The following is a 25,871-nucleotide window of genomic DNA, read 5'->3' on the forward strand; positions in this document are numbered from 1 at the left end:
AAAACTACATGTATAACAACGACACCTATTTTCACGAAGATTATACCAAAAAGCAATTAATTGAGGTTCTACAAAGCTTGAACTTACAAAAGGAATACTTCTGTGATAATTATGCAAAAAATCTAGGGCATACAGTTTTAAGGCTTCCACCTTACCACTGTATATTTAATCCCATTGAACATGTTTGGCACCGACTGAAATCTCCCTTTCGTCGTAGCAATGTTTTCGCCGTGTTAACTCCAATGTCCGCAAACTTATAGAAACCGAAATTCTGTTAAACACATAGAAAAAGCAGAACAATCGTATATCCATAATGTAAATAATATAAAACAAATAATAATTAGAACAGGAGATGATAGCGATAGTGATACAGATATATTATGTAAATAATTTTAAGTAATTTGAGTAGGTACTAAAAATAATTTGTAATTTTATTTTAGATTTAAACATAAATACATACATAAATAAATAAATGTTGTTTAGTATCTTTCCTAACAAAACCCCAAACAATTAAATTCTAAGCAAACTACGGACCTGTTAGGCCATATTTCATTCTTACAGCTTGTCCGGGTCTTTCCTTAATTCGTATCAGTTAGTCACTTTCTTATATCTATGAACAGACCATAATTCTGCTTTCCCTACTAGTTTGTTTATGATACTATCGAAGATATGGCTATTTAGTTCCGTATTTCCCAAACTAACGTAGGAATTTATTAATCGTTCGCACTTAGCAATAAACTTATTTAGCGTGTCATTATTTCCGTCGTAAGGTATGTTATCCACTTTGGATTTAAAAAGATTTCAATTAAATCTTGGTTCCGCACTACTCATACTACCTGAGCTTCCTTGTTGGGTCATTGTTCTCACTCTTTTTTGTGTTTTGTTCCCTAACCAAAACTAACTTTAAAATTGAATTGAATTCCTTTTCGAGATTTTCGATTTCAGAATCGCTCATTTACGATTTGATTTGATTTTTTATCTATTTTTCTTAACCTAATCGCGTGCAATGCGAGCCCTAAACTATGCCTTCAAGTGACCTTATACAGAGGTATCCGAGGGGCAAAAGGAAATGGCACTTACGGTTTTGTATTTCTCCATCTCCTTTCCGGCCCAATTTTCCAACTCGTCACATGCGGGTTGTACCTTTGTAGACCGTCGTTCCACATAGCGAGTGTCCAAAAGTTTAGAACTCCCGGAAGATTCTAGTTAATTGTCCACCACTACTACACTTAGAAAATCCGTTTCGACTGCGCCACTTAAATGTTAAAAATTCGGGAGAGCTTTTTAAAAACATTTATGCCATATCATATTGTTTATTTTGTAAAACATACAGCTTAGACTATTATTTTAAACACAATTAACACCAAATATTGCTTGATCAAGCACAGATATGACAGCACCGTTTCTTAAAGTCAATAAGAAAATAGGCATCAATTTTCCAACGTCATAGAAATGCAAAATTTTACCGTTTTGGAGTTTCCCATTTTAAAAATTCATACTTTTTTGCGCCATTTTTTTGTGACGGACGATTCCCTAAATATTTGTAGAGTGTATGCTTTTTATCCTTTTTCTCCGTGGCATATATTGTTTCGACCCTTGTAACATCAGCACGACAAAAACTTACTGTACTCTATTATTACAATAGTAGCAGCTATAGAAAAATAGATAATACATTTTCAGTTGCTTTTATGTTAGCTAAACCCAAGGGTTGAAACTGTACCTCGCTATCGATCACCTTTTTTTTAAACTATATCTTAAAAATTGATCAATTGAATTGATTGATATGGATGCTAACCAAGTTAACATGAATATTTTTCTTTTTTCTTTCAAAGAAAGTTGTAGATGTGGCCGACGTTTTTCCAAATATGCTGCTGACTGCTTCAGAGTACTGTCTGACACTGATAGGCTCTGGTTACGTTTAGCAATTGCTACGTTTTTATTCTATAGTAGTTCCATAAATAAGTATTTTGCGACATTGGTCATGGGCTAGTGTCCTTGGGTGTTTGGCCCATCGAATATTATTTATATATTTTTGCAGAGAAAACAAGCGCTCTACTCCTGTCAATCCTGCTAACGGATGAACGTAAATTATCTGACGAAATGTAAAATAAATTCCTAAGAAAAGCAATTTTGGTTTTGACAATAATTCCAACAGTTTATTAATAATTCAGTGCAGCGATTTTTTGAACCTTTGCAAAATTTACGAGAGGAAATGTTATGCGCATCCGATGCGCAGCCCGGTGCAAATAATTAAAATTTTTATTGTTTCAATTTTCCATAAATATCCGCGCGGACGCGGCGGTGCTTTATAAGCAAAAACATCAAGGCAATTTATAACGTGTTATAAAGCGAGATTCACTATCTAGTTTAGTTGTCGTAATAAATTTCGCGTATAATGTGGAACTTTTTTGTCGCAATTTTATTAAAAAGTTTTTGCTCGCCATTTTCGCATTTCAAAGCAAAACGCAGACAAATAATGAAATCAAATTAGTTTCGCATGCTTTTGTTTAAATCGTATTACCGAAAACAACACAAAAAAAATAGTTTTTATTGGGTTTTATTTTGTTAATAAACGATTGGCATTACGATTAACAATTCAAACACAATTCTCGAAAATGAAAAAAAAAACTACCCGAGTTTTATTTAATTCTAAATACACATTGCGCAGTAAGCACGCTATAAAATATAAACTTTACAAAAATAACGGGAAAACCGTTCCATGGATGGCAGGGAAAATTTTATTTTTATATGATTGTAAATGCTTCTTAAAACACTGTTTTTTTTATTATAGAACTATTATTACTATTATAATTGTAATTGAAATATTTGCAATATATATGGCATGACCGATAGGATTTTTTCTTAGCAAGAATTGACTGGGGCGGTAAAACCCTGAAGAATCTGAATCAACAAGAATCTCAAAATCGACACATATCGACTAAGACTTTCGATATGTTGGAAAACATTTCGATATGTTGAAAAAATTAAGATTTTAAAGATTAACATTTACCTGGAGTCCGTGAGTAAAATTGTGGCATCGAATATTTCGCAGCCTACGTAATACATCAACCAAACCGAAACAACGATTTATAGCAGACGTAGAACTCCAATGAAACAATAAAATTAAAACGGATTAAATTAATTTCGCCGACGCAATGTACTCAGCGACGAAGTGAATTGTTCGAAATGAATTTCAACGTCGTTTAAACAATACAAAACATTCTAACCAAAACCTGATTGCGAAATGAAGTTACATTATTAGATGTGGTTCAAATTGTTTAACTTTTCGAGAAATTTCGAGAAATTTAGGTCGAAACGAGTCACAAGAGAAAATGGAGTCAGGAGTTTAATTATATTTCTACAGTTGCAAACTAAAATTTCACCTGAGGGTTTATATTACGCAATTTAAGACAGTTTTCCTTTGGCGTCTTTGAATTCGATAAATTAACTTCAGACATGAGTTGTTTTTGGATTCGTCTTTTATCGGCTACCTCAAGACAAGGGTTTATATTAGTGCAATAGTGGACCTAGTGGAATGGCACTCAGCCACAACTTTTTCACAAAAATTGAAAAATTTATTGGCACTAGTAAAGTTGTCCGTGACTTTTGCTATCTTGCTATTTCTACTTCGGTGGTGTAAATTTTTTGAAAATATTGTTGTATTTGTTACGAAATTAAGAAAAACTAGAATACTCAATATTTCATTTAACTATTTAACTTTTTGTGAGCAGCTAAAGTAAAATAGGATTTTGATAGTCTGAGAGCCTCAACTCAAAATCCAAAATAGCCGAGCATTACACATTACAGCTCGTGCGAATTAACGTCACACCCTTTTGAATAATCTAAAAACATAAGTACTCTGACCTTTGAGTTGTAACCTTTGCAAAATGCTTATGTCACAATATGTCCGATTATAGAATGTGTTTAGATAGTGCTGCCAAGAATAGAATAGAATATTAAATATCCGAAAACGAAGGAAACTACAATTATCAATTCTATCTCACAAAGTAATTACAAAAAAATTCTTTCCCTATCTGAACGCCAAAATTGTCTTGTATATTATAATATAAGAGAAATTCAAATAAAATCAATTCAACTTCAGAAATGTTTGGCGAGCCGCATAAAAAAGTTTGACTGGCCGCGTGTTCCTCATTCCTGCCGGTGGATTCAATTTAATTATCTGCTAATAATACCGTCTCTAATTTTTCTCCAGCATTTGTGCAAGTAAACGTATTTATTATTATGATTTTTAAAAGTACCATTTGCCGGATCTTCTCTTAAGTTAACTCTCTAAAATTTTTAAGGAATCTGTAAATATATTTTAAGCAAAGTCTTACTGAAGAGAGAGGTTAAATATTAAAACGCGAGGACCTCTGGAATTAAACAATTTATAGGAACATGGCAGTCCATTTAATTCCGAGAATCGATGACACTCAAATTCAGGAGAATACAGATATCTTATTATAATTTTTTGTTTACAATATGCCCAGAATATTTTAAACGATTTAGAATAAACGAATAAAAACAAAATAGAATAATTTAAACGATTTTTCGATTCATTTTTGGTGGCATTGTTTGTAAAAATATCGCATATCGTTACTACACCTACTAGAAGGGGTGCTCGCTCTAATACGAGGGCTGCAACTTATATTTCTGGTCTAATATTGAAAAAACAAATATTTACGTTGGAAATTGATTTTATTATTTTTCAAAAGATTCTCCATGAAGATTGATGCACTTTTGCATGCATTGGAACCAAACTTTGAAGCAGTTTTTCCACTATTCAAACCAGTGTTTTGAACGCATCAACCGTTTATTCGAGAAAATCAATGACCAGGTCACTTTTTTATGTGCAGGAATAAAAAGAAATCATTAGGTGCCAAATCAGGGCTGTACGGCGGATGGCCCGTCAATTCGATGTTTTGGGTGGTCAAAAATTACTTTGTTTTACTTGATCCGTGAGACATCGTATTGTCGTGATGAAGTATGATTCGCCTCGTTTGCTTATTTTGACGAATTTTTCAGATTTTCAGATGGTTGTGTACTATTCAGAATTTACCGTTTTACGTAGCTCTAACGCCACTGTAGCCATGTGACCTGTAATACCGAAGAAACAGGCCATCATTTGCTTCGATGTGTTTCTACCGTGAACAACTTTTGTTGGATTTTGTTCGTCTTGGAAGACCCATACGGCCGATAGCTGATCCATGATTCGTCACCTGTGCTGATAGACCCCTTTTGAAGCACCACGATAATATTTTTTGAACATTTCTTTGCGACAATCGACACTAGCCTTTTTTTGAGCTTTTGTCAAATTACACGCAATCCAAAGCGAACAAATCTTTTTACGGACAAATCATCTTATTGATGCTTGGCATACTAATGCTCAAGGGATCTTCAATCTTACGATATGACGCATGACGATCTTGAATTATCAGTTGTGACGGTTTCATATTTCAATTGTAAACTTCAGCATTTTTAGAATAAAATGTACTGCCACATTTGGGAAGTTACGGGTTGATTTTGTTTGGATCTACTAATAATTTTCTTGTCATAATAACCGTATAGAATTAAATGTGCTGTTCATTCCCTTCACTTTTTGCTGTTTGGGAAGGGTTTCTTAACACTCAAAACTTCTTGTTTATTAGGTTGATCTCGATTTTGCGATTTTAACACACTGTACAACCACCCCTTGTTTTGTAGACTCGGGTTCCTTAGTTTCAGACTTGTACTAACCATAAATATTTTACGCTGCAACGGTGGTGTGACTGGCCACTTGTTCGCTCGGTTTTCTCTTATGTGAAACTGGTTTTACTGAGAGATACTAATGCAAAAATAGAGTATTGGTTGCGCATTAGAGGGAGCCGTAACAATTAAAATCCGTCACACTGGGGACCACATTTGCTTTTCATTGCGCCGGTATTCCTCTTTGGATCATAATAGAGTCTATTCTTCCTCGATTCTCTGGGACTGGCCGTCCGGTCGCCACCATAGATAGCGTTCGGATAGGTCGATCTCGTTGACGCAACTTCGATTCCTTCGCACGGACTATACGGTCAGCACCGTAGATAGAGTTCGGTTGTACGATCTACTGGTAGCGTACCATCGATTAGGTTGGCAAGAGTGGTGTCTGACCGCCAAGCTTTTGCACTCTATCTAGTAAAATTTGGGGAGGTGGCAGCTCGGTAGTGCTATAATGTTGGATCTACTTGGAGTTTGGAATGTGAATCTCCCTCAACGAGGGATTTTGAAAAAGAATTGTCATTGCCCCGCATTTTTAGAAAACACTGGAATCTAGGTAAGTTAGTTTTTGGAGGCATTATGCCACCTAATCCGTGCTTCTCAATTTATGCCGATTTTATTTTAAGGTTTTTTCCCCTTGTTCCGTTTTTCCGCTAACCTTTCATCGTGCTCTCTTCTTTCATCGGAATACCAGCTTCGCTAGAGTTTTTATGCTTTTTTGTCATTATTTATATCTATTGTTTTTTCGCTACCCCCGTTAGCGCAACTTTTGCCAACCATGATTAACAATTGTATACTAAGTGTTTATCCGTTTGTTTCATTATGTCGCTTCGTTCAATTACCTCAACTGTAACTGTTTTGGAATCCTGCAGGCATTTCGCCAAGATCTCACTTGACTTCTTCAATGCTCGCGCTCCGAAAACACTTCGAACACCGTTCTCTTGCGCCACCAAAACTTGAAGGTGAGATTTGATGCACTCACACCTACCTCCAGGTAATTTCCTTTATTTACTTTTTGCTCAATTTATACTATTTACATTTGTAACCCTTGCACAAGCAGGAATTTGTAGAAAATAAATTATTTTTCTTCATTCATTTGTTTATTTCCTTCGGGTGGGAAAGTTGTGTCAAAAATATTTCTTTTTTTGAGTCACCTTCCGGGACCGACCGAATTGTTGTCCACCGCCTTCCAACTTGAGCGTACTTTATATTTAGTAATGTTTTACTTTTTTTCTGGTTAATTAGTGAGCTACCCTAGGCATTGATTACCTTGCCTCACTGACAAATGTCAAATGTACTTAATTAATGCTTTTTTTCCACGACCCTGACATTGAGGGGTAAAACAGTTCACGCACAGCATCGATGTTTCGTGGCGCAACAACTGATTTTGAACTCCTTTTACGAAATTCATTGTGGAGCGAACGCAGAATGGCTTGATCGCCTTATAAAAAGTTTTCTTGATAATCCGCTTCGAAATTTATTAAAAAAAATGTCTCGAAAATGTTCACTGGTTAATCCCATTTTTAGTAGCACAATTTTTTTAGCTACCTGGTTACAGATCAAAACAATCTGAGAACATTTATGCTGAAAAATATTTAATTTTTCAGTGGAAATACCAGATTGCATCTAAAACCACTCGGTGTTGCCAAGACCAGAAATATAGTAGCAGCCTTCTCGACAGGCTGCATCTGTGAGCACGCTTCGAACAATAGTCACAATAGGAATAAATCAAAGCGAAAACCTGATGCAAATCTTTCGTTGTCCAATTAAACTTAACTTCGTTATTATTTTGTGACGATTGAGTTCTGGACTACGGTCCGACGACTAAGTAAAAAAAAACAGATAATCGACGACAAATTGTGCAAAGCGCGAAACAAGTACAAATCGGGCTCTTAATTTGGAAAGTCCCCTGACAAAACTTTCCTCGATATTCATTAACGCCAAATTGTACTCGCCTCTAAGATCTTCGTCGATTTTTCGAAAAAGAAATAAATTGTTTCTGCACTCTACGCGCGGGCCTTCACGACAATGAAACGGTTCAATCGGGGAACTCTCGTCGCAGTCGTTGCGATAAAAATTGAACACCGAAGTTTTCAAGCTGACGTGTTTTAAGCTCTCGATTTTTGCCAGCTTCCATTTTAATCACGGACGTTTACTAAATTAAATCAACGGAAAGATTTCGGTTAGTGGGATTACGCGGCGCAGAGAGATAAAACTCACGAAAAGTAATATTTAAGTAACTTGCTAAAGTACCCAAGGTAAATAAATACCTCCTTTCAAGTCGCGTTAGCATTGGATTGGCAGAGTGATAAAATAATTATTTAAACTTGTCAAAAAATAGCATCTTAAATAAGTACGTTATGTAATGTGACTTTTTAAATAACAAACCCATCAATCCGGTTTCAAATCTTCCTTTTGAATATTTGATGAATAAATGAGAAGGGCATGTCTAAATATAGAATTTTTGAAATCCATTTTTCTCGAAGACTATAAATAAAGTGTGCATTTTTCTCATAACAACGTATCGATATTAAAAAATAAACAGTAAAAGTCAACCAGTTCAGATTGAGCATGCGAAAAGTACTAAAATGCTAACATTTCAAAACTTTCTCTCAATCTGTTTCGGAAATATTAATAAAAAAGCATTTTCGTGCCTGTGGCTCCGTTAGGGGACGTTTCTTGACATATGTTACCGCTAATATCCGAACACATCAAGTATGCATTGTAACTGAACATTTTACGAACTATGCGTAATTCGTGATTTTGCATAATAACAGTACATTAAGAAAATATAAATAAATAAATAGTAAAATGGTAAAATAGTCCGGATAATATTAAATTTGATAATTGAGAATAATACAAAAAATTAGCCGTAATATCTGAAGATTTTAGTCATTATGCTTTCGAATCCCTAGCTATTGGGGGTCGAAAACACAGAAAGGTAGGTACTTATTCTGGAATCAATTGAAACAACAACAGCATGTGTGACACTTAACTACTACATATTGCAAAACTATTTATTTATTTGACAGGAAGAACTTAATTTTTTATTTCGCGATACTTTTTAAAGCACAGTTTCATCTTCTGAGCACTCAGTAATGTCTAGTAAACCGGTGAGTTTGCCTTCTGAAGTATAATCAACATTTATCTTTCGCAGACACATCAAAACCAAAAGTAACAGAAACTAACTAAAACTAACCAACATTAACCAAAGTAAATTTTAAATAATTTACATTTGCAAATCTGCGAAGGCACCCTTTGTAAAAATTCGGGAGCCAAATTCACCGACAGGCTAGACGTTTCTCAGCACTCACGTTGGGAAATATTTAAAAGGACTAAATGTTTTAGGTATTAATTCCTGTACAATTTTTAGTTATTATTAATCTTCTTCTTGTAGTTATTATTAATCTTCCTCGTTTGTAGTTCTACTTATTCGCAAGACTCTCAGCATGCGTCTATAAGTCCACAATTCAAAAGCTTCCAACCGCCTTGTTGGTTCTCTATTCAGCGTCCAGCCTTCCAAGCCATAAAGCAACACGGGAAATACATAGCTCAATTTTTTTTATTTTTATGAAGATTTTTCTTATCTGTTCAATGCGTGCCAGGATTTCCTGTTTATGTTGAACGTCTTCATTAATTATGGTGCCAAGTTCTTTGTAGTGTCTTACTTGTTCAATTGTTTCCCGTCTATCCCAGCGGATTCGTCTTCCAATACTTCTGTAAAAATATTCTCCGAGTATATATTGAATAGCATTGGACCTCTTCGGAGAGAGCGTTATCTAATCTGACCTTAGCGGCTTGACCCCAATACAGCTTTAATATAATCTGCATGTCGTGATAGTCGATGTTCAGTTTTTGTAGGATTTTCATTAGTTTTTCATGCCTGACATTATTAATATTAACAGGACCATAAATATCAACTAGGCCCAAAGAACATGCCAAACGCAATCACGACACAGGATATCAAATTTTATTCTCTAAAACTAAATTTCTTGCAACGAAAAATCCGAGAATCTACAGAAATCTATAAACAACCGACCAATATTAACGTTCCGCCCTCCTCAAACAATATATAAGTAGGTACAGAGTAGAATGCGAGCCAGTTTCAGTGAAGAAGAAATTAACAGGTTGATTGGCGAAACGGTAGCAAGTTCGGTTCATCAACAACCGACCCAGGAGAAATCTAGAAGATTTGTAAATAGTATTATTGTAGCCTGTGGAAGTTTCTTTGAAAAAGTAATACAGGTTGATGGTTCATATTTTTTAACATACTCAATCGAAATTTTACCTACCTACTACGAATTTATAAACAATGTCAATTTTCGATATTTTGCTTCTCGTTAGAAGCTATCCCAAAGTTCATGACAGAATGCATATTTTTAGTTTATTCATTATTATGGCCAATTCACAAAATTACTAAAAGTTGATTTATTTGATAAATTTCTGTGCCATGGAATGAAAAATATGTACAATATGGTCAATTTAAAAGTGTAATTGTTGTAATTTAAATTTTTCGGTGAAATAAATAATATTAACACAAGGGAATAATTATTTGATTTTAAGAAAACAATAATTTTTGGTAGGTAGCTGATTAAATTTAGCAAAATAAATATGCCGTGTTTAATGGGATATTGCGGATATATCCTGTTAAACCCTGCATCAACTTTTATGCTAATACGAGCAAAATCACCAAACAATCGGATTAACTCGATTTTTTCATTTAAAGTCGTCATTCAATCATCTTAAAGGCATTTTAATTCGGTGATCACTAAATAGAACGCAATAAAATCAACTTAAAGTTTAATCTGATTGACATTAATGGTTTCACTACTGTCAAATTATTACTTTCCATGGCACGCGAAGCAAAATATCAAAAATTGAACCTGTTTTTCGATTCACAGGAGACCACTTTTAAAATTTGAAGTATCTTAAAAAATGCAATTCATTAAACTGTATGCCTGTGCAGAACTTCAAATCTGTATTTATTTAGAGAGCAAAAGTATAGGGGTTTCTTGATCTTAAATGCAACACACAGTATATAAAATGTGTCTAGAAAGTTCCGAGGAATGAAAAATGCCATTATATACAGGGTGTTCTATTTAAATTTACAAGAATCTCTATATATATCATAATATAATATTGTAAAATTATAAGTGAATCTAAACAAACTTTGTCTTTATGATTTCTTGATAGGCATTCCAGATTCTGAGTAAAGGTATGAGCCCTTAGGGGGGCGATTTTTGAGTCCATTTTAAAAAGAAAACTTCACATCAACATATGTCCTAATCGTCTTAACTTTTGAGATAAAGGGTGGTAAAATTTTCAAAAATAAAATATATTTTTTTAATATCTGTAATACCACTTTAGATATTTTAATGACATTTGGCACACATGTACTATGTATCAAGATGCTTTGTTTAGTCTTACACACCGTGGCAGGCGTATGGAATTTCACCGGCCTATTTTGGCAGACATTGATGGTACGTACGCCACTGATTTCTGCTAAAATAAAAATTATTCTTTCAATCTCCAATCATTTTTGAAAATTTGTTGATTTTTCTTCAATCTGATGTACGGTTTTCGCTTAAAAAAATAGAAACCCCTTCTCACCTCTTTTTTTTTTTCATTTTTGAGTGAAGACTAAAAAAATATTAAGAGATTAAATCTGCTGCCGTGCCACTGACTGTTTATTAACAAATAATATTGTGGTTAATTAGGTCGCCACTACCCTGGCTAAATCGAGAACTTTTTTTGTGAAAAATAAAAAATATCTATCTATAACAACATTTCTTATTTTTAGTTATAAACTAGTGTCCTTGAGAAAAAAATACTTGAAGGCTGTTCTTTTTACTTTAAAAGTTTTAATGAAATAATATAACATCCTAACAACTGGATAAATAATAAACGATTTTTGTTCAAAAAAAACATCTAATAACCTTTTTGAAATAAAGTAGAACATAGAAACTAGATAAGTTGTTGAAAGTGTCCTCTACCTTGAAGAATACACGCTTCAGCTTTTTCGATATACGATCCTGCAGCTCCTCTACAGTGTTAACTGAGGGGCGATAAACAAAACCTGGGGACTTGGGGGGCCATGGTCGAGGGACCAACCCATCAGTTATTAAAGAGTGATTTAAATATTCTCTTACTGTAACACTAACACGAACCACATTCTTTTCCTAATTAAATAAGGTAGTTGCAGCAATATTTGCAAATGCTTGTGTATTTAACACATTTACCGGAAAGTGTTTTTGATGTTTCAATTCTACAACTGCATGCAGGATTTCATCGGACCAAATACGGTTGTTGTGGATATTTCTCATTGCGTTCATGGAAAAGTTAGCTTCATCATGGGTACAATGGAAAATCATACAATATTTTCCAGACCAAGACGTGTGAGATATTCAGATTATTTCCAGTACTAAGTTCGAGATTTTCATTAATAGATTTTAAAACTGCTTTTTCAGTTTCTAAAGTTCTTACAGTCCGATGGGCCTCTTTTAAATGATTATTTGCCCTCAAAGTACCTGCTTCAGTCAACCACCTATGTGCATTTGAAAATATTCGTCTATCTGGTATGACTCTATTAGGAAAGCGCTGTTGAACCATACATAAAATTAATATGTGGCAACTCCTCATTAGTAAACTCGACAATTCTTTTTCAAAATACCAATGCTCGGACATTTTAAACACCAAATTTATAAGACCCGAAGAACTGAATTTAGAAATTCATGTTAAACAACAGTCAAACAACCGCCTCGACAACAGCCTAATATAATGATAAAAAGCAATTATAAAGATTTCAAAAATGCGATATTGTTATGACCATGCAGAGAAAATGTTTCTATTTTTTTAAACATAAGCCGTACATCGCAATGAAAATATCAAGAGATTATTTTTTTCTAGAAACGATTGGAGATTATAAGAATAAATTTTACTTTAAGACAAATCAGTAGCGTACCGTTAATTATTGAGATTCAATTAGAAAACGCCCTTTATACAAATTTTTTATTTGGTCGTTCCGCAGTCCCCGCAACATGTTTTGGCCGCCTTTCTCGCTCACTGAGTGATTCGATGTTTGGGCGTAGCATATCCAAATTATGGCATTTAAATTTTTAATGTGGAAACAGAATCGGTCTGAAAGCTTTCTCCTAAGTTGTTCGTTAACGATTCCAGCAGCAAATACCCACGTAAGCTGTCGACTCGAGACAAATGTCCAGGATCCAACGTCCAACGGACGTCCTTCAATCGCCGGTCTCCGGTGGACGTATGATCGACTAGAGCCCTCAATTTGTCATACACATCCTGGCGTGTTCCGGATTGCGAGCCAGCCGTCGTTTTAATCTCGGAACAATGGAGTTGAAATTTTCATCGGACAGTGATAGAGACGCAATTGAAATGTTAAGTGCAAATTGGATTAGAGAAACGGGAAAAAAAATCCGGATGGCGCAGATCGAAACAATGGAACTAATAAATCGGGAATTATTTCGTTGTGTTTGATTTCGGCGCTTATTCCGTCGACGTTGTTGTCAGCGGAAAAAAAAGTTTCGAAATGTTATTCGAAATGAAACGGGGCCTTATCGACAATTACCATTTGGGGTTGGGATTTCGTGGAGCCATCGATTTCGACGAACTTCGCTGCCTGTGCGCGAAGTCAACGTTGTTTTAGTGAATTAAAAGTTGAACGGATGCGGTGTGAATTTACTGTTACTGTTATTTCAGAAACTACAAAAAAATTTCAAAAAAACAGTTAGAACTTTCCTATTTTAAATAGAACACAATGTAAGATACACTCCACCAATCACTTCTTTAGAGAGACCCACCACCCATATAAATACAACTATTTTGGCAAACTACATATTGTAATTACTAAACAATTCAACTTCATAACAAATTCAAGTTGTATTTGTTGTATAAACAATAATAATGACAATGGAAGTTCGACATTCTCTTGCTGCAGACTGCACTTGATAACAAGTAGTGATATATCTGCTCAAAATGTTGTGTAAACACAAAATAAACACCATGGAAGTTCTACAATCTCTTAATATTTATTCTGAATCATTGTTTACCAGCTTCACGTAATCACAAGTTTACTTACTTCTGAACAAACTACTTTTGGTATTTTTTTTTAAATAATTCAATAATATTAATTTCACTCAATATTTAAAATTATCTCCAAAATAATTAAATAAACCTGCGGGCAAATGTCTAACGGTTGTGTACATGAAAATTGATAGGAAGCTGTTGACTTTTTTATGACAAATATTTGTGGTTTTATGAAAATATTATAAGTATGTTACATGTCTCAGATTGACAAGGTTTTACGAGTTTGCTATAAGTTTTCTGCTTTTGAAGTAAAGGTGCAGATATATCAGTTTCTAATAATAGTGATAATTTAATTAAAATTGCACTATCTCTATGAATTTTTTAGGTACTGTCAAACATAAACTGCGTTTTTCATGGGTTATCACCTATCACCTACATAGGCATTCTTTTTTGTAAATATGATGTTTAGAACCATTATTGCTAGTTTATTCCTTCTCAGCTTCTAGAGTCACAGTTTATGAACTTCAGGAAATTGAGGTTTTATCCAGTTAAAATATATCTATCTCCTCTAGATATTTGCTGCTCAGAAACCTGAAATATGTTATTTATAAGAATTTCTCAGCAAACTTAATTTTTCATTACCTTGCAGTTGCTGGATTGTGAACTTCGCCAGTTTCCACTGGCGAAACAACGATTTCATCAGAGTTTATTTCTTGATGCCTAAAAATTTATAATAATATTTTGTTGAATTTACATGAGTTTTGTTTTTTTTAAAAACAAATGTTAAAAACTCACCGATTATCTCTGATAGGACGTCCACAAATTTTTGACTGTGAGCTGTAAAGTATAGAAATTATTAGCCTGTGACAAGATCCTTAATTATAAAGACTATGTTTATATCCAAGTATATTAATAAATACCACTTGCCTACTGGTCGATTTGCTCATCTCTGATGCAACATGGTGAGGTAATGGATTGGCATATTGAGATATTTAGCTTTGGCAGGCAATGATTTTTACCGCAATCAAGAAGGGAAAACCATTAATTGTTTCTCTTATTATTGGCTGGAAATCTAAAACAACTAAAAACATTTTCCGTTGCAGTTAAAAAAGGGGTGTTTTTACCTCACTGTAATCTAAAGTTATCACAATGGATCTATTACATATATCTAAAACTTACTTGTGAACAGTCAAAGCGTCTATTTTTTTGCACACTTGGCATTGTCGCACCCTGTTGTTAATTAATTCACCCAAAAAAAAAGTCACAACGAATATTTTAGAAAAACATACTTGTCTTTCGCTTGCTCCCGGGCAGCGCGACTTAGTTCACAATATTGAGTATAGAATTAACGTCTAAACTCCAAACTATTGAAAATATTGAACTGTGTAATCACATTTTGCAAATATTTTATTTCTGATAATTGCAAACCGCACTAGTTCTTTGAATTTCGAATCAACACTGGACTAATACTAGTAAATTCAGTAAAAAGAATGTTTTGATTTATATAATTTATATGTTACCTATAAAATTCTAGCTCGTTATATCAATACAAATGTGACAACAGAGTTTTGAAGTTTCCCGCAGAGATTGTGGAACAATTATAGACCCTGATAATGTTTGGGCGCCTTCCAGCGTAAACAATTGGTGTCACCTTGAATATTTAGTCTATGATTAGAACTAATTGCTGAAATCCTTTCTGATTATAAGAAAAAAACGCAACGTTAAGCTACATTTTTAGAAAACACAATTTATCCTATTTGCTTCCCCTTGTTACAAAATTTTTGTGCCATCAAATTAAAATTCAATTTGAAAATTAAGGTCTTAAAAAGTTTAGGTGTGCCGAAGGATGGTTTCTAATTTTTATAAAAAAAAAAGCTATATTCAAATTTACGTTTATTAAATTTTAAAGTACAAAAGAAATTTGGTTATACATTCTATCTGTCTTCCGTGGTACTATCAATTCGTAACCTCTGCTGATAAAACTAGATAAAATTATATTAAAAAATTATATATATTTGAATTAAAATGGCTTAAAACTAAACTTGTGTTTAAATTTTTATTAGCAATTTTATTTTTTTGGTTTATAAAATGTTCTTTATTCTCGTTCTTGAAAGATGGTTTATTGTTTGGTATGAAATTCATAAGCTCGTAGTTTCATTATTTCCTTGATAACGGCTGAAGATATATGCCAAGATCTAATTAAAAATAAAGGCAATCAATCGAAGCCCAAATCAATAGCTGTAACGACTCTGCCCACATCCATCAAAATTCAAAAAAAATTCATTAATATGAAGTATAAGTTGTTTTATTTTTATAGTGAATTAAAATAATTTCAACGTTTAATAGAAATCTCCGCAATTTTATTCCAGACAGTCTTCAATATACTGGGGGAGACGTTGGCAAGAATGCAACAGGACGAGGAAGCTGAAAGGTGGTACCGGGCGGCCCTGGACGCTCAACCGGATCACGTGCCCGCTCATATTACTTACGGAAAATTGCTTGCCAAAAACGTAAGTCATATATGGTATACAGAAAAAAGCAACGAATATTGGTGCAGTCCATCCTAGTTCGAGATAATGAAACAAACAATAACTGAAAAGAATGACGTTCGATCTGTCCGTTTTTGTTTACCATAATTTTCCCATTTCCCTCGTGAAAAATATAGAGACTCTGCTCTTTTTGCAACCTGATCGCTCCACGTGATAAATCATCCTTATTGTTACTTATATGAGGATTGATTGAGCTATCGGAATGGAGAAAATACTACATCATAAGAGTTCCGGATAGATCGATCCGGGCGACCTAAATTAAGACGTCCCATCTATTTCCGGTCTATAATAGGATGATCACGCAAGGAGGCGGCGTTTATCGCGTTATCTTAAGATATTTTTCGAATTAGTAACAATTGTTTATTACTTCGCGTTAATCTTTCTAATTCTATATTATACTACTGGCAATTTTCATTGGTGACTTGTTCGTGTTTGTGCAGCAAGAAGTTATTTGATTTGATTCTCTGTCTCGTTCACCCATTTGGACGCAGCTGAAAATTCATCTAAAATTATTTTTCCTTATAATTCTAAACCACAGTACGGGTGTTCCCAGAAAACATTGCATTATCAGTGCTTGGATCGAGTCCTTCCAAATTTTCATGTGTTATTAATTTTCGACGAGCATATATTTACTGATATTTTCTTTCCATAGATTCTATAAAATATGAGAATGAATAATTGTGTTCAGAACACGCTCCTAAACTGTATTTGTTTTTTCTTCTTATCTAGTGCACTGCTGTTACCATTACACGGCCTTCTGTCTATGTATTTCTATCTATATTTCCACATTATCGAACCAAACACAATTTTGTTCAGGTTCATACTGTTTCTTGTTACAATTCGAATATCCATATCTGACTACTTATACGGGGCAAGCCTATTCACGTGTTGAACAGTCTGGATGATTTTTTGAAGTATTTCCGCAACCGCTGGGGAGAAAACTCCCCATTTCAAAATTCAGTATTATGCGAAGTTCGGGCTTTTTACTTGACAAATGCGATAATGGATTATTTTGGTTAATAATTAATTTAAATTAATTTTTCAAAGGAACTTCCACAGGCTGCTGTAATATTTTTTACAAAACTTCTGGATTCCTCCTGCGTCGGTTTTTGTTGAGTCAAACTAGCTAACCTTTCGCCAATCACTCTGTTGGTTTCTTCAGAGCTTGACTAAAACTGGTTCGTATTTTACTCTGTACCTGCTTTTATATTGTTTGAGGGGGCGGAGCTAAATGAGGGGCATATTGTGGCAGGTAGAGACCTGTGGTCGCTGTTAGAATTGTTGGATTTTTCGATTGTAGAAGAATGGATCACATGCAAGAATTGTAGTTTCATCGAATAAAACTTTATGTCCGGTTTCGTGATTGTGTTCGGCAACTGCTGAGTTTATGTGTCTTAGTCTCAAGGCTCTTTCGTGTTTTTTGAGCCTAGTTGATATTTTTCCTCCTGCCTCTCCAATGTATTCTTTGCTGCATATGCATGGAATGCTATAAACTTCTGGCATCTCAAGTGGAATTTTGTCTTTGACGGATCGAAGATGTTGAAATATTTCTGCCCAAGTGGTAAATCTGGTTTTGACGTTATATTTCTTTAGAACTTGTGATATGTTTTGAATATAGGGAAGGACGACAGTGTTAGATTACTTTGCTATTGGAAGATTGTGGTGAAGTGTATTTTGTAATGGAACGCTTAATATCTTTAATGTAGAAATTATTGGAGAGAAGAGCAGAGGTTGTTTTAATTGTGGGTTCAATGACTCGAGCTGAGATAATTCTACGGCTCTGTAAACAAGGGAGTTGATAACCGATGATTTTTGGGCCGGATGGTGATGGGACAATGTATTAAGGTATCGGTCTGTGTGCGTAGTTTTCTGTAAACACAGTGACCCAATGTTAGGTCTGATTTTCTATTGATAAGTATATCTAAGAATGGGAGGTTTATTATTAGTTTGTATTTCAGTGGTAAAACGTATGTTAGGATGTATAGAGTTTAAATGTCTAAGAAAATCTACAAGGGATTCCTGACCATGAGGCTAAGTAAGAAAAGTATCATCGACATAATTTTGGTTTTTGATGGAAGGTGTCGAGAGCCTTCTTCTCAACGGCTTCCATAAATATATTGGCGATGTCTCGTGATAGTCTAGAACCCATAGCTATTCCCGACGTTTGTTCAAAAATTTGGCCGTTAGAAGAAAAATATGTTACAGACAAGCATTTTTCAATTAAGGTGACAAGGTTTGGCTAGTTTTGGTTAGTTACTGAAGAAGTCAACAGAATGATTGGCGAAATGTTAGCTAGTTCGACTCTACAAAAACCAACGCAGGAGGAATCCAGAAGTTTTATAAAAAGCTTATTGATTTTTATAAAATTTGAAAAATCGTGGAACTCCAAATTGTGAAACTCAGCATAGTTAATGAAGTGAAGGAGGCAATCTCACTTTTTTATTTTAATATCTACATGATTTTTGTTAGAAATGTTTATTTTATGTTATTCTTTTTTTGTTCACACCAAATTGGGCTTTTTTGTTTAAATGCTCATAAAGAAAATGTCAAATCAGTGATCTGAAACGCATCTTATGAGCGTTGGGTTCCCTCTTATTGGATATCTTTGTTTAGAACTTTAGAACATTTAGCCATCGCAATAGCTATTCCAAGGGTAGGTTGCGTAAAATAATTCTGATCTTAATTAAATCGAACTTCAGTTTCACAAGACTTTGTCTTATAATCAGGTAAGGCTTGATACCATAACCACTATCATCCAGCAGCAGGTTTTTACGAAACTCTTAAATTTTTAACCGAGTCATTAATTAAAGAAATTTTTACTATTAAAAGAAAAATATGCTTTTCCATTTCTCAAATTTTACCAGTCTTTTCCCCAAAAGATTGAATTCTCAGATGGGTTCAATCTTAAGCCCGAATACATCTTGGAAATATGCTTGTGTTAAACAATGGGAATCTATTCCTTGCATAATAAAGTATGAACTTCATGCATCCTTGCAAATGCTCGGGCTACTTTATTAATGACTCTACTGATTTGTCAAAACCAGAAAAATCTCAATCGATGGGTATAATACTTCCTACTATAAATGTTACCCAATTAATACAATAGGAATGCATTAAGAACTAAAAAATTCAACCTTCTGCTTCTCGAAGACATTGCTGGGGCAACAGTGTCAATAATATAACAATAAAAAAAATGTTTCCTATTCTATTTTACTAGATGATAACGACGTTCTCTAAACCTCCGCAGAATTACATCATTTATAAGTTCCACAAAAACCTTTGTCGACAGTTATCTCGTTAAAATCGTACAGCGAGTATAAACAAACAAACAGCCGAATTCGAATTTAAACTAAGATGTACGTAAAATTCTGTTTAGACTCCAACTTTTTAATTTTGAATTGCAGCTTAACAGTATTTCTACACTTCTCTTTTAAAAATATTTAAACTATACCACCCTTGAGGATAATTTGAGAACGGGATACATAATTGGTCTCAGTGAATTGTTATCAAATACCCATTCCACACCCCCTCGCTAATTGAAAGAATGTCTAAGGTGAAACTTTTTCTTATTTGGAGCCCCCAAAACAGGAGAGTAAGTTAATTTCATAGACCCGTCTAAATCTGAGGCATCTTTGAAGTGCTCGAATTTATTGAAGCCGAAAATTATTCAAAGCGATCCTTAAGTAATATCTAAAATTAACAATACATACCCCTAGTTGCGAAACAAAGGAGTAACCGAACTTAATACGGCTTCCATTTAGCTCTCCCGTATACGTAACTTTGATATACACAATTCATTATCTGAGTGGCAAATGGCAGTCGGAACTCCAAACAAAACCCTCATTCGATTCACAGTCCCAAATTAAACACAATGGGTTTACAGGTAGAGGCGAATCAATCTATTCTATAATGACCTCTATTTTTTTAATTTTATAATAACATAATAACATTAATAATCAATCTTTCTCACTTTTCCAATTATATATTTGCAATGCAAAAACGTTTTATTAAACCAAAACACTTCTAATAATTCGGAGCTAAATTTGAAAATTAATTATTCCTGCAATTTTTTGAGTGTAGAAAAATTGTTTTGTTAAATCAACCCATAAATCGCTGATTAATTTAGATTTCATTAGTAATGTTATACATCAATATTGTAATGCCTCGTAACGCAATATTTTTTACAGCTTCACATTTGCTTATATATTTAGTGAACCCCCATTGTAAGTTTGTAGTTTTACATTACAAAATGAAATGATATCCAACAAGTGTAGTAAACGGCATTTGAGTCACGAGCAGACTTGAAAAGATTATCAAACGTGTTGCATACTATCCTTAAAACCTATCCCTTTTGCATATCGGACACCGTTAAAATAAATCAAATTCATAGAAAAACCTATTAAAGTAATGTAAGAATACGACAAACAACCGACTGTTTTAATGCCATCTTATAATATTCAAAATATGAATAACTTCCTGTGTGCATCGCAGCTTTGGTATTGGTATTGGTATTAAAGGGGGGCGCCCTCGCGGGCGTCCAAGCACTTAGGCCACCAGATGGGCCCGTTGTGTTCCCAGGCCGCTCTAGAGGGCGTCCAGAATGCCTATAGAAGGTCAGCAACTCCTTTAGCCGAATATTGTGCACTGAGTCCGGATCGATCAGGGCCGTTCCGAAGACTCCCAATCTTGCCCATGTCAAGGCAGGGCACTCGGTGTGCAGATGATACGGGGTCTCCTCCCCTTCCATGCACCACCTACACTCCGGGTCGTCTACAATGCCTAGCAAGCAAAGATGCCTCCTAAGCCTGCAATGTCCTGTGTCCTGTGTCCTGTTAGTGCTCTACACTCCCTTCTGGTCAGTCTAAGGCAGCTCCCTGGTTCGAGGGAGGGAGGGCCCATCCATCATAAGCCTCGCCTGCCTCATTCCCGGAGAAACTATCCAGCCCCCCGCAGCCCGGTCCCTCGCCCAGGCTTCGAGAGCTCCCCGCTTCATACACGAGGCGATCCCCAAGCGGGGCTCTGGCCCTATATGCCTATGCGAGCAGCCCTCACTGGCTAAGGCGTCCGCTGCCTCATTCCCCGGATACCGGTGTGACCCGGGACACCACGTGACCTTCCTCTCCTCAATCACTCTCCGCAGCTTTTCCAGACCTCTGAAGGATTTGCTAACACACATTTTATTATGTATTTAATTTGTTAAAACATTCTTACTACAATAACAATCAAAATTTAGTAGGAAATATGGGACACGTCCTATATGAACATTAACAGAAAAAGCGATCCACGATAGTAAAACTTTATAATTGACCACTAGCGAATGTCATATCATTGAATAATTTGAAATTCCCAGATATGGCAATGATTACAGCTTAATTATATGTTAAGTTAAACTAATAAATAAATTTAATATTATATTGTAATATAATAATAAGATTATAATAACAAAGTAATAAAATAAATGTAATAAAACAGGTTGTTAATTCAATATGAGTTGCTTTCGTTGCCTTCGAAATAATTTTCATATATGCAAAACAATTTTTTCTTAATACAGTTAGTCTTGTGTGTTGTACTCTTGTTCTGATTGATGACTAAGGTTATTTGTATCAATGTTCCCGTTTCTAAATATGTGCATTCGTATCGACGTAAGAAGCTGTGTGATATTAAATAACTATACAACTTCACAAAATTTTGAAAAATTTTAAATACCAAAGGTCAGTTTCGACCAGTGCAGGAAGTTGACGTGCGATTAGATAAAATTAAGTTAAGAAGCGTAGTCCGATATTTGCATGGAAATTTCAAATTTGCTTATTTACCATTTAATGAATATTAAGCTTATAAAATTTTACTAAATGCCCGGGGATGTGCGCCCGCGTCCCCCCGTGCTTGCCGGTCTCTCTCGGTTCGCGCATTGAATATTCATGAACGAAAGAAATCCGTTTAGAGTGACGCACTATCACAGTATAATTCCTTAAGGAGGAATAAAAAGAAGAGAAGGAACGGCTCTCCTTCGAGATTTGCGAGACTTGGCGAACTATCTTTTTTCCTGGAACGATTAAAAATAGAGTCTTTAGTTAATATTTGCATTCTTCCGACTCTTTATAAAAACAACTTCCAAGTTTCAAAACTTTTGGATTAAGTTATACATTAAGAATTTTCTGGGTAATTTAAATATAACAAATAATAATGCCTTTATAATTATAAGTAATTGTCGTACACAGTCGTGGTAATAATTGGTGGCAATCTAGAGAAAAGCCAGTGATAATTAGTGAAAATTAGCGGAAGTATAGTGATAATCAGCGGTCATTAGTGGAATTATAGTGTTAAGTAAATTTAAGGTAATTAATGGAAAATTTGGTGGTATCACATAGGAAGTGTGGTAGCAGTGCGGTAGGTTTAATGGCAAAAAGGTGCCATGGCTCAAGTAACTCCTATGAATCGCTGAATTGGGTACAAACTGGTCGTTTCAACTCAAATGAACTTTTTAGTAAATACTAGCTTCCTCCCGGCTGTTTATAAAATGTTTCAGAACTTTTGGATTAAGTAATACATTAAGGACGTGCTGAAAGAAACCAAGCGATCTTTTTCGAGTATTTTGAATACACGTTTAAATATTCAAAATACAATTACACTTTACACTATAATTCCAAGATTAGGAGGGTTACGCATTCATTACACAATTACACAATTTTAAGGAAAGTGTGTTGTAATTGATAATTAGCGGAAGTATGGTTGTAATCAGTGGTCAGTAGTGGAATTCTAGTGGTAATATTAAGTACATTTCGAAGGTAGTTAATGGAAATTTGGCGGTATAAGTCGTTCAAAACACGTCTAATTTTGAGGATACTTCGAGAATTTTCCGCATCTTAGGTTCTGTAGGAATGCCAAACTATCTGTACTATAGGATGAAAGCAGTTACATGGCTAAAGTAAATAAATAGTATTTTTTGTATGGACCCTTTAATTGAGTACAAAAGGTCTGGTTAGACTCAATTTAAAACAATAAAGTTCTGAAAGGTTCCTTATAGGAACTTAAACATTTATTACCCAATTTGTGATGTGTTTATCTAATAATAAATAAATATATTTTAAGAAGTTATATTTCTATTGTTAGTTACTTTGTGTTCTACCGCATGTCCTTCAACTGTCCCACTCATGAACCTACCTAAAATCTGCTTGTTTTTTTTAACTATATTATTAAAACTGAAAAATGATTTTGAATTAGAAATAGTTTTGGCATATGTGGATGGATATTTTAAAATACACATTGTGTCCTATCCTGAATATCATCTAGAATTTATAATTTTATGAATTTTTTGTTTATTTAACAATATATTGCAAAAAAAAATGTTTTGTTTCAATTGCAGTTATTTTTAGTATAATTGAACTATAGTATTATTGTTCCCCTTGTTGATGTTATTTACCTTATTGGGTTATTACTTAAGTCTCGTTATTTATTTAATAGAAGCAAAATCATTGCAATGCTTACGGCGGTGGTAATTAGTGGTAATTTAACTGGTATTTAGTAATATTTATTGATCTAATTGGGCACATCATAGCTCTTTGTCTTTGCTTGTTTCATCGTGTTTTAGAAATAGTGAAATTTCCAAAAATATTGTGCGCTGCGTCCGGCAACCCTGCTATACGGAAACGTCATTAATGTTCCAATTGTTTGAATTGAAATTTTAATTCGAGTTGATTACCGTTTTATTAAATCAAACCGTGCATAATTAAGGGAAGATTCCTGTAACGGAACGATAAAGAATATACGAAACGCTCTAAAATACGCCCGTTTAATTTATTCCAGGTAAGCAGAGCATCGGAGGCCGAACAATGGTTCAGGAAGGCGCAAAGATTAGCGCCGAAGGACGCCAGCGTCTATCATCATTACGGTAAGCGATAAGATTTTCAATTAAGCTTAAAGCAACTTCCCAAAAGCAATATCCCAAATGTATGCAGATATTTTGTATAGTCATAGTCAGACCAGGTTTCCTATTTCAGGCCACCTCCAAAAATATTTCGTCATTGCATGATCCTCTAATTCTAAAAAAGGTGTTTCCGATTTTGAAATTTAGTAGTTAAAACTTGGAATCCTTTTTTTAAATGATGGATATTTGCGGGAAGAATTTTTATGATGGCATATGGACGCCGCTGAAGCAAATTAAACACACTTTCCGTTATTGTAAAATATTAATCTCGCAAGTCGTATAGCAATTTCATAGGTAAATATTTTGTGTACATAGCCAATTACTCTAAAGGTAGACAAAGATTGATTCTGTTCAATACTGGCGTTTCGAACTTTTTCCCCGACGTCCCCACTCTATTTTCTAGCCGAAATGTCGTGTTTAGAACGTTTTGAGACCATGAAAGTTCGAAATGTCAGTATTGACCACGTAGCAAATGGTCAAACAAATATCAAACGACATTAAAATAGTTTATAAAATACGTTGAGCAAGATTGGCGACACAAAAATAACTAGAATTGTTCCCAGAATGGCACCGAATGAAAAAAAAATCTGGCGCTTACCGCATTGAAGGACTTCTGGCTCCATATACTGTATCTGATTTAAACACTGTTATTAATGTTCCAGAGAGCAACTAAACTGCGAGTCAAAAATATTGTTGCGCTCTTATGGAAATGCACGGTTATTAAAATAACACTCGGTACATACTAACAAAACATCGAATCAGTCGGCCGCATTAGGGCATTAATGTGTTTGCAAACGAACGGTCAATAGCAGTCCTGTCATCTTATCAAGGTGGTTCAGTTGCGCAGTCGTGTTAATTATCTTTGTGGTTAACTTAGTTACAAACAACCTAATTAAGTACGATTTGCCGCGTTTGCGATAAGGGCTACTGAGAATTACAAAGCATTGATTGGAAAATCAAGCATAATTAAAGGCACGATTATTTCTTTTTGACCCAATAATTTTTACTATATAACATTTGTCAGTAATTTCTTATCCTATGTAAATAAATATCTGTCGCAATTTCTAAATTTTTTAAGAAAAGTTCTTTCTTTGTTAATTAAAAGCTGTAGATTCGACCTGCCACTGGATATGCTAACAGTAGTCGAACGAGGAAAACGTATGTAGGTATCAATATCGTAGTTCTTACTTGCCATAAAGTAAGATCCTATTGAAGTGAATTTTGTGAAATTTGTATCCCACGTCAACCAATTTTTCCTCGTACTGACTAAAGCAAACTCTTCACTCCAACTTCTTTAGGGTCTATGACATATAATGATTGATTAAAAGGTGTTCGAATTTGAGACTTTGTTCCTGGTTGTGTTGGGTCCTTGCCATTTTTATACCGGACCCTGCATTCTGAACTTTACTTATAAGATGAATATTCTTGTTCTCTAAACACAACTTTACTCAGCAATTACTTAGCTCGCTCTTCAGTACACTGTATCTTATTCCAAGAGAGGGCTTAAGTCAATTCCTGCCGAGTGCGCTCTATTAACAATTCAATCTTTTGTGGATCGCGGTCTGGGTACACGGATAATAGATCCTCAGATACTCTGCTCTTTATGA

General features: G+C 34.5%; 1 protein-coding gene across 1 annotated transcript in view; it reads left to right on the forward strand.

Moving 5' to 3' along the window:
- LOC132704423 (protein O-mannosyl-transferase TMTC2) overlaps positions 1-25,871 on the forward strand; it is a 420,838-nt gene that overhangs the window by 337,037 nt on the left and 57,930 nt on the right. Inside the window, exons 7-8 of the mRNA XM_060674416.1 lie at positions 16,161-16,301; positions 24,144-24,228. Coding sequence (XP_060530399.1) covers positions 16,161-16,301; positions 24,144-24,228 — 226 coding nt within the window. The remainder of the gene's footprint in view (positions 1-16,160; positions 16,302-24,143; positions 24,229-25,871) is intronic.

The sequence above is a fragment of the Cylas formicarius genome, unplaced genomic scaffold (assembly GCF_029955315.1).
Source record: "Cylas formicarius isolate icCylForm1 unplaced genomic scaffold, icCylForm1.1 PGA_scaffold_7__23_contigs__length_41026272, whole genome shotgun sequence".
NCBI classification, from domain to species: domain Eukaryota; kingdom Metazoa; phylum Arthropoda; class Insecta; order Coleoptera; family Brentidae; genus Cylas; species Cylas formicarius.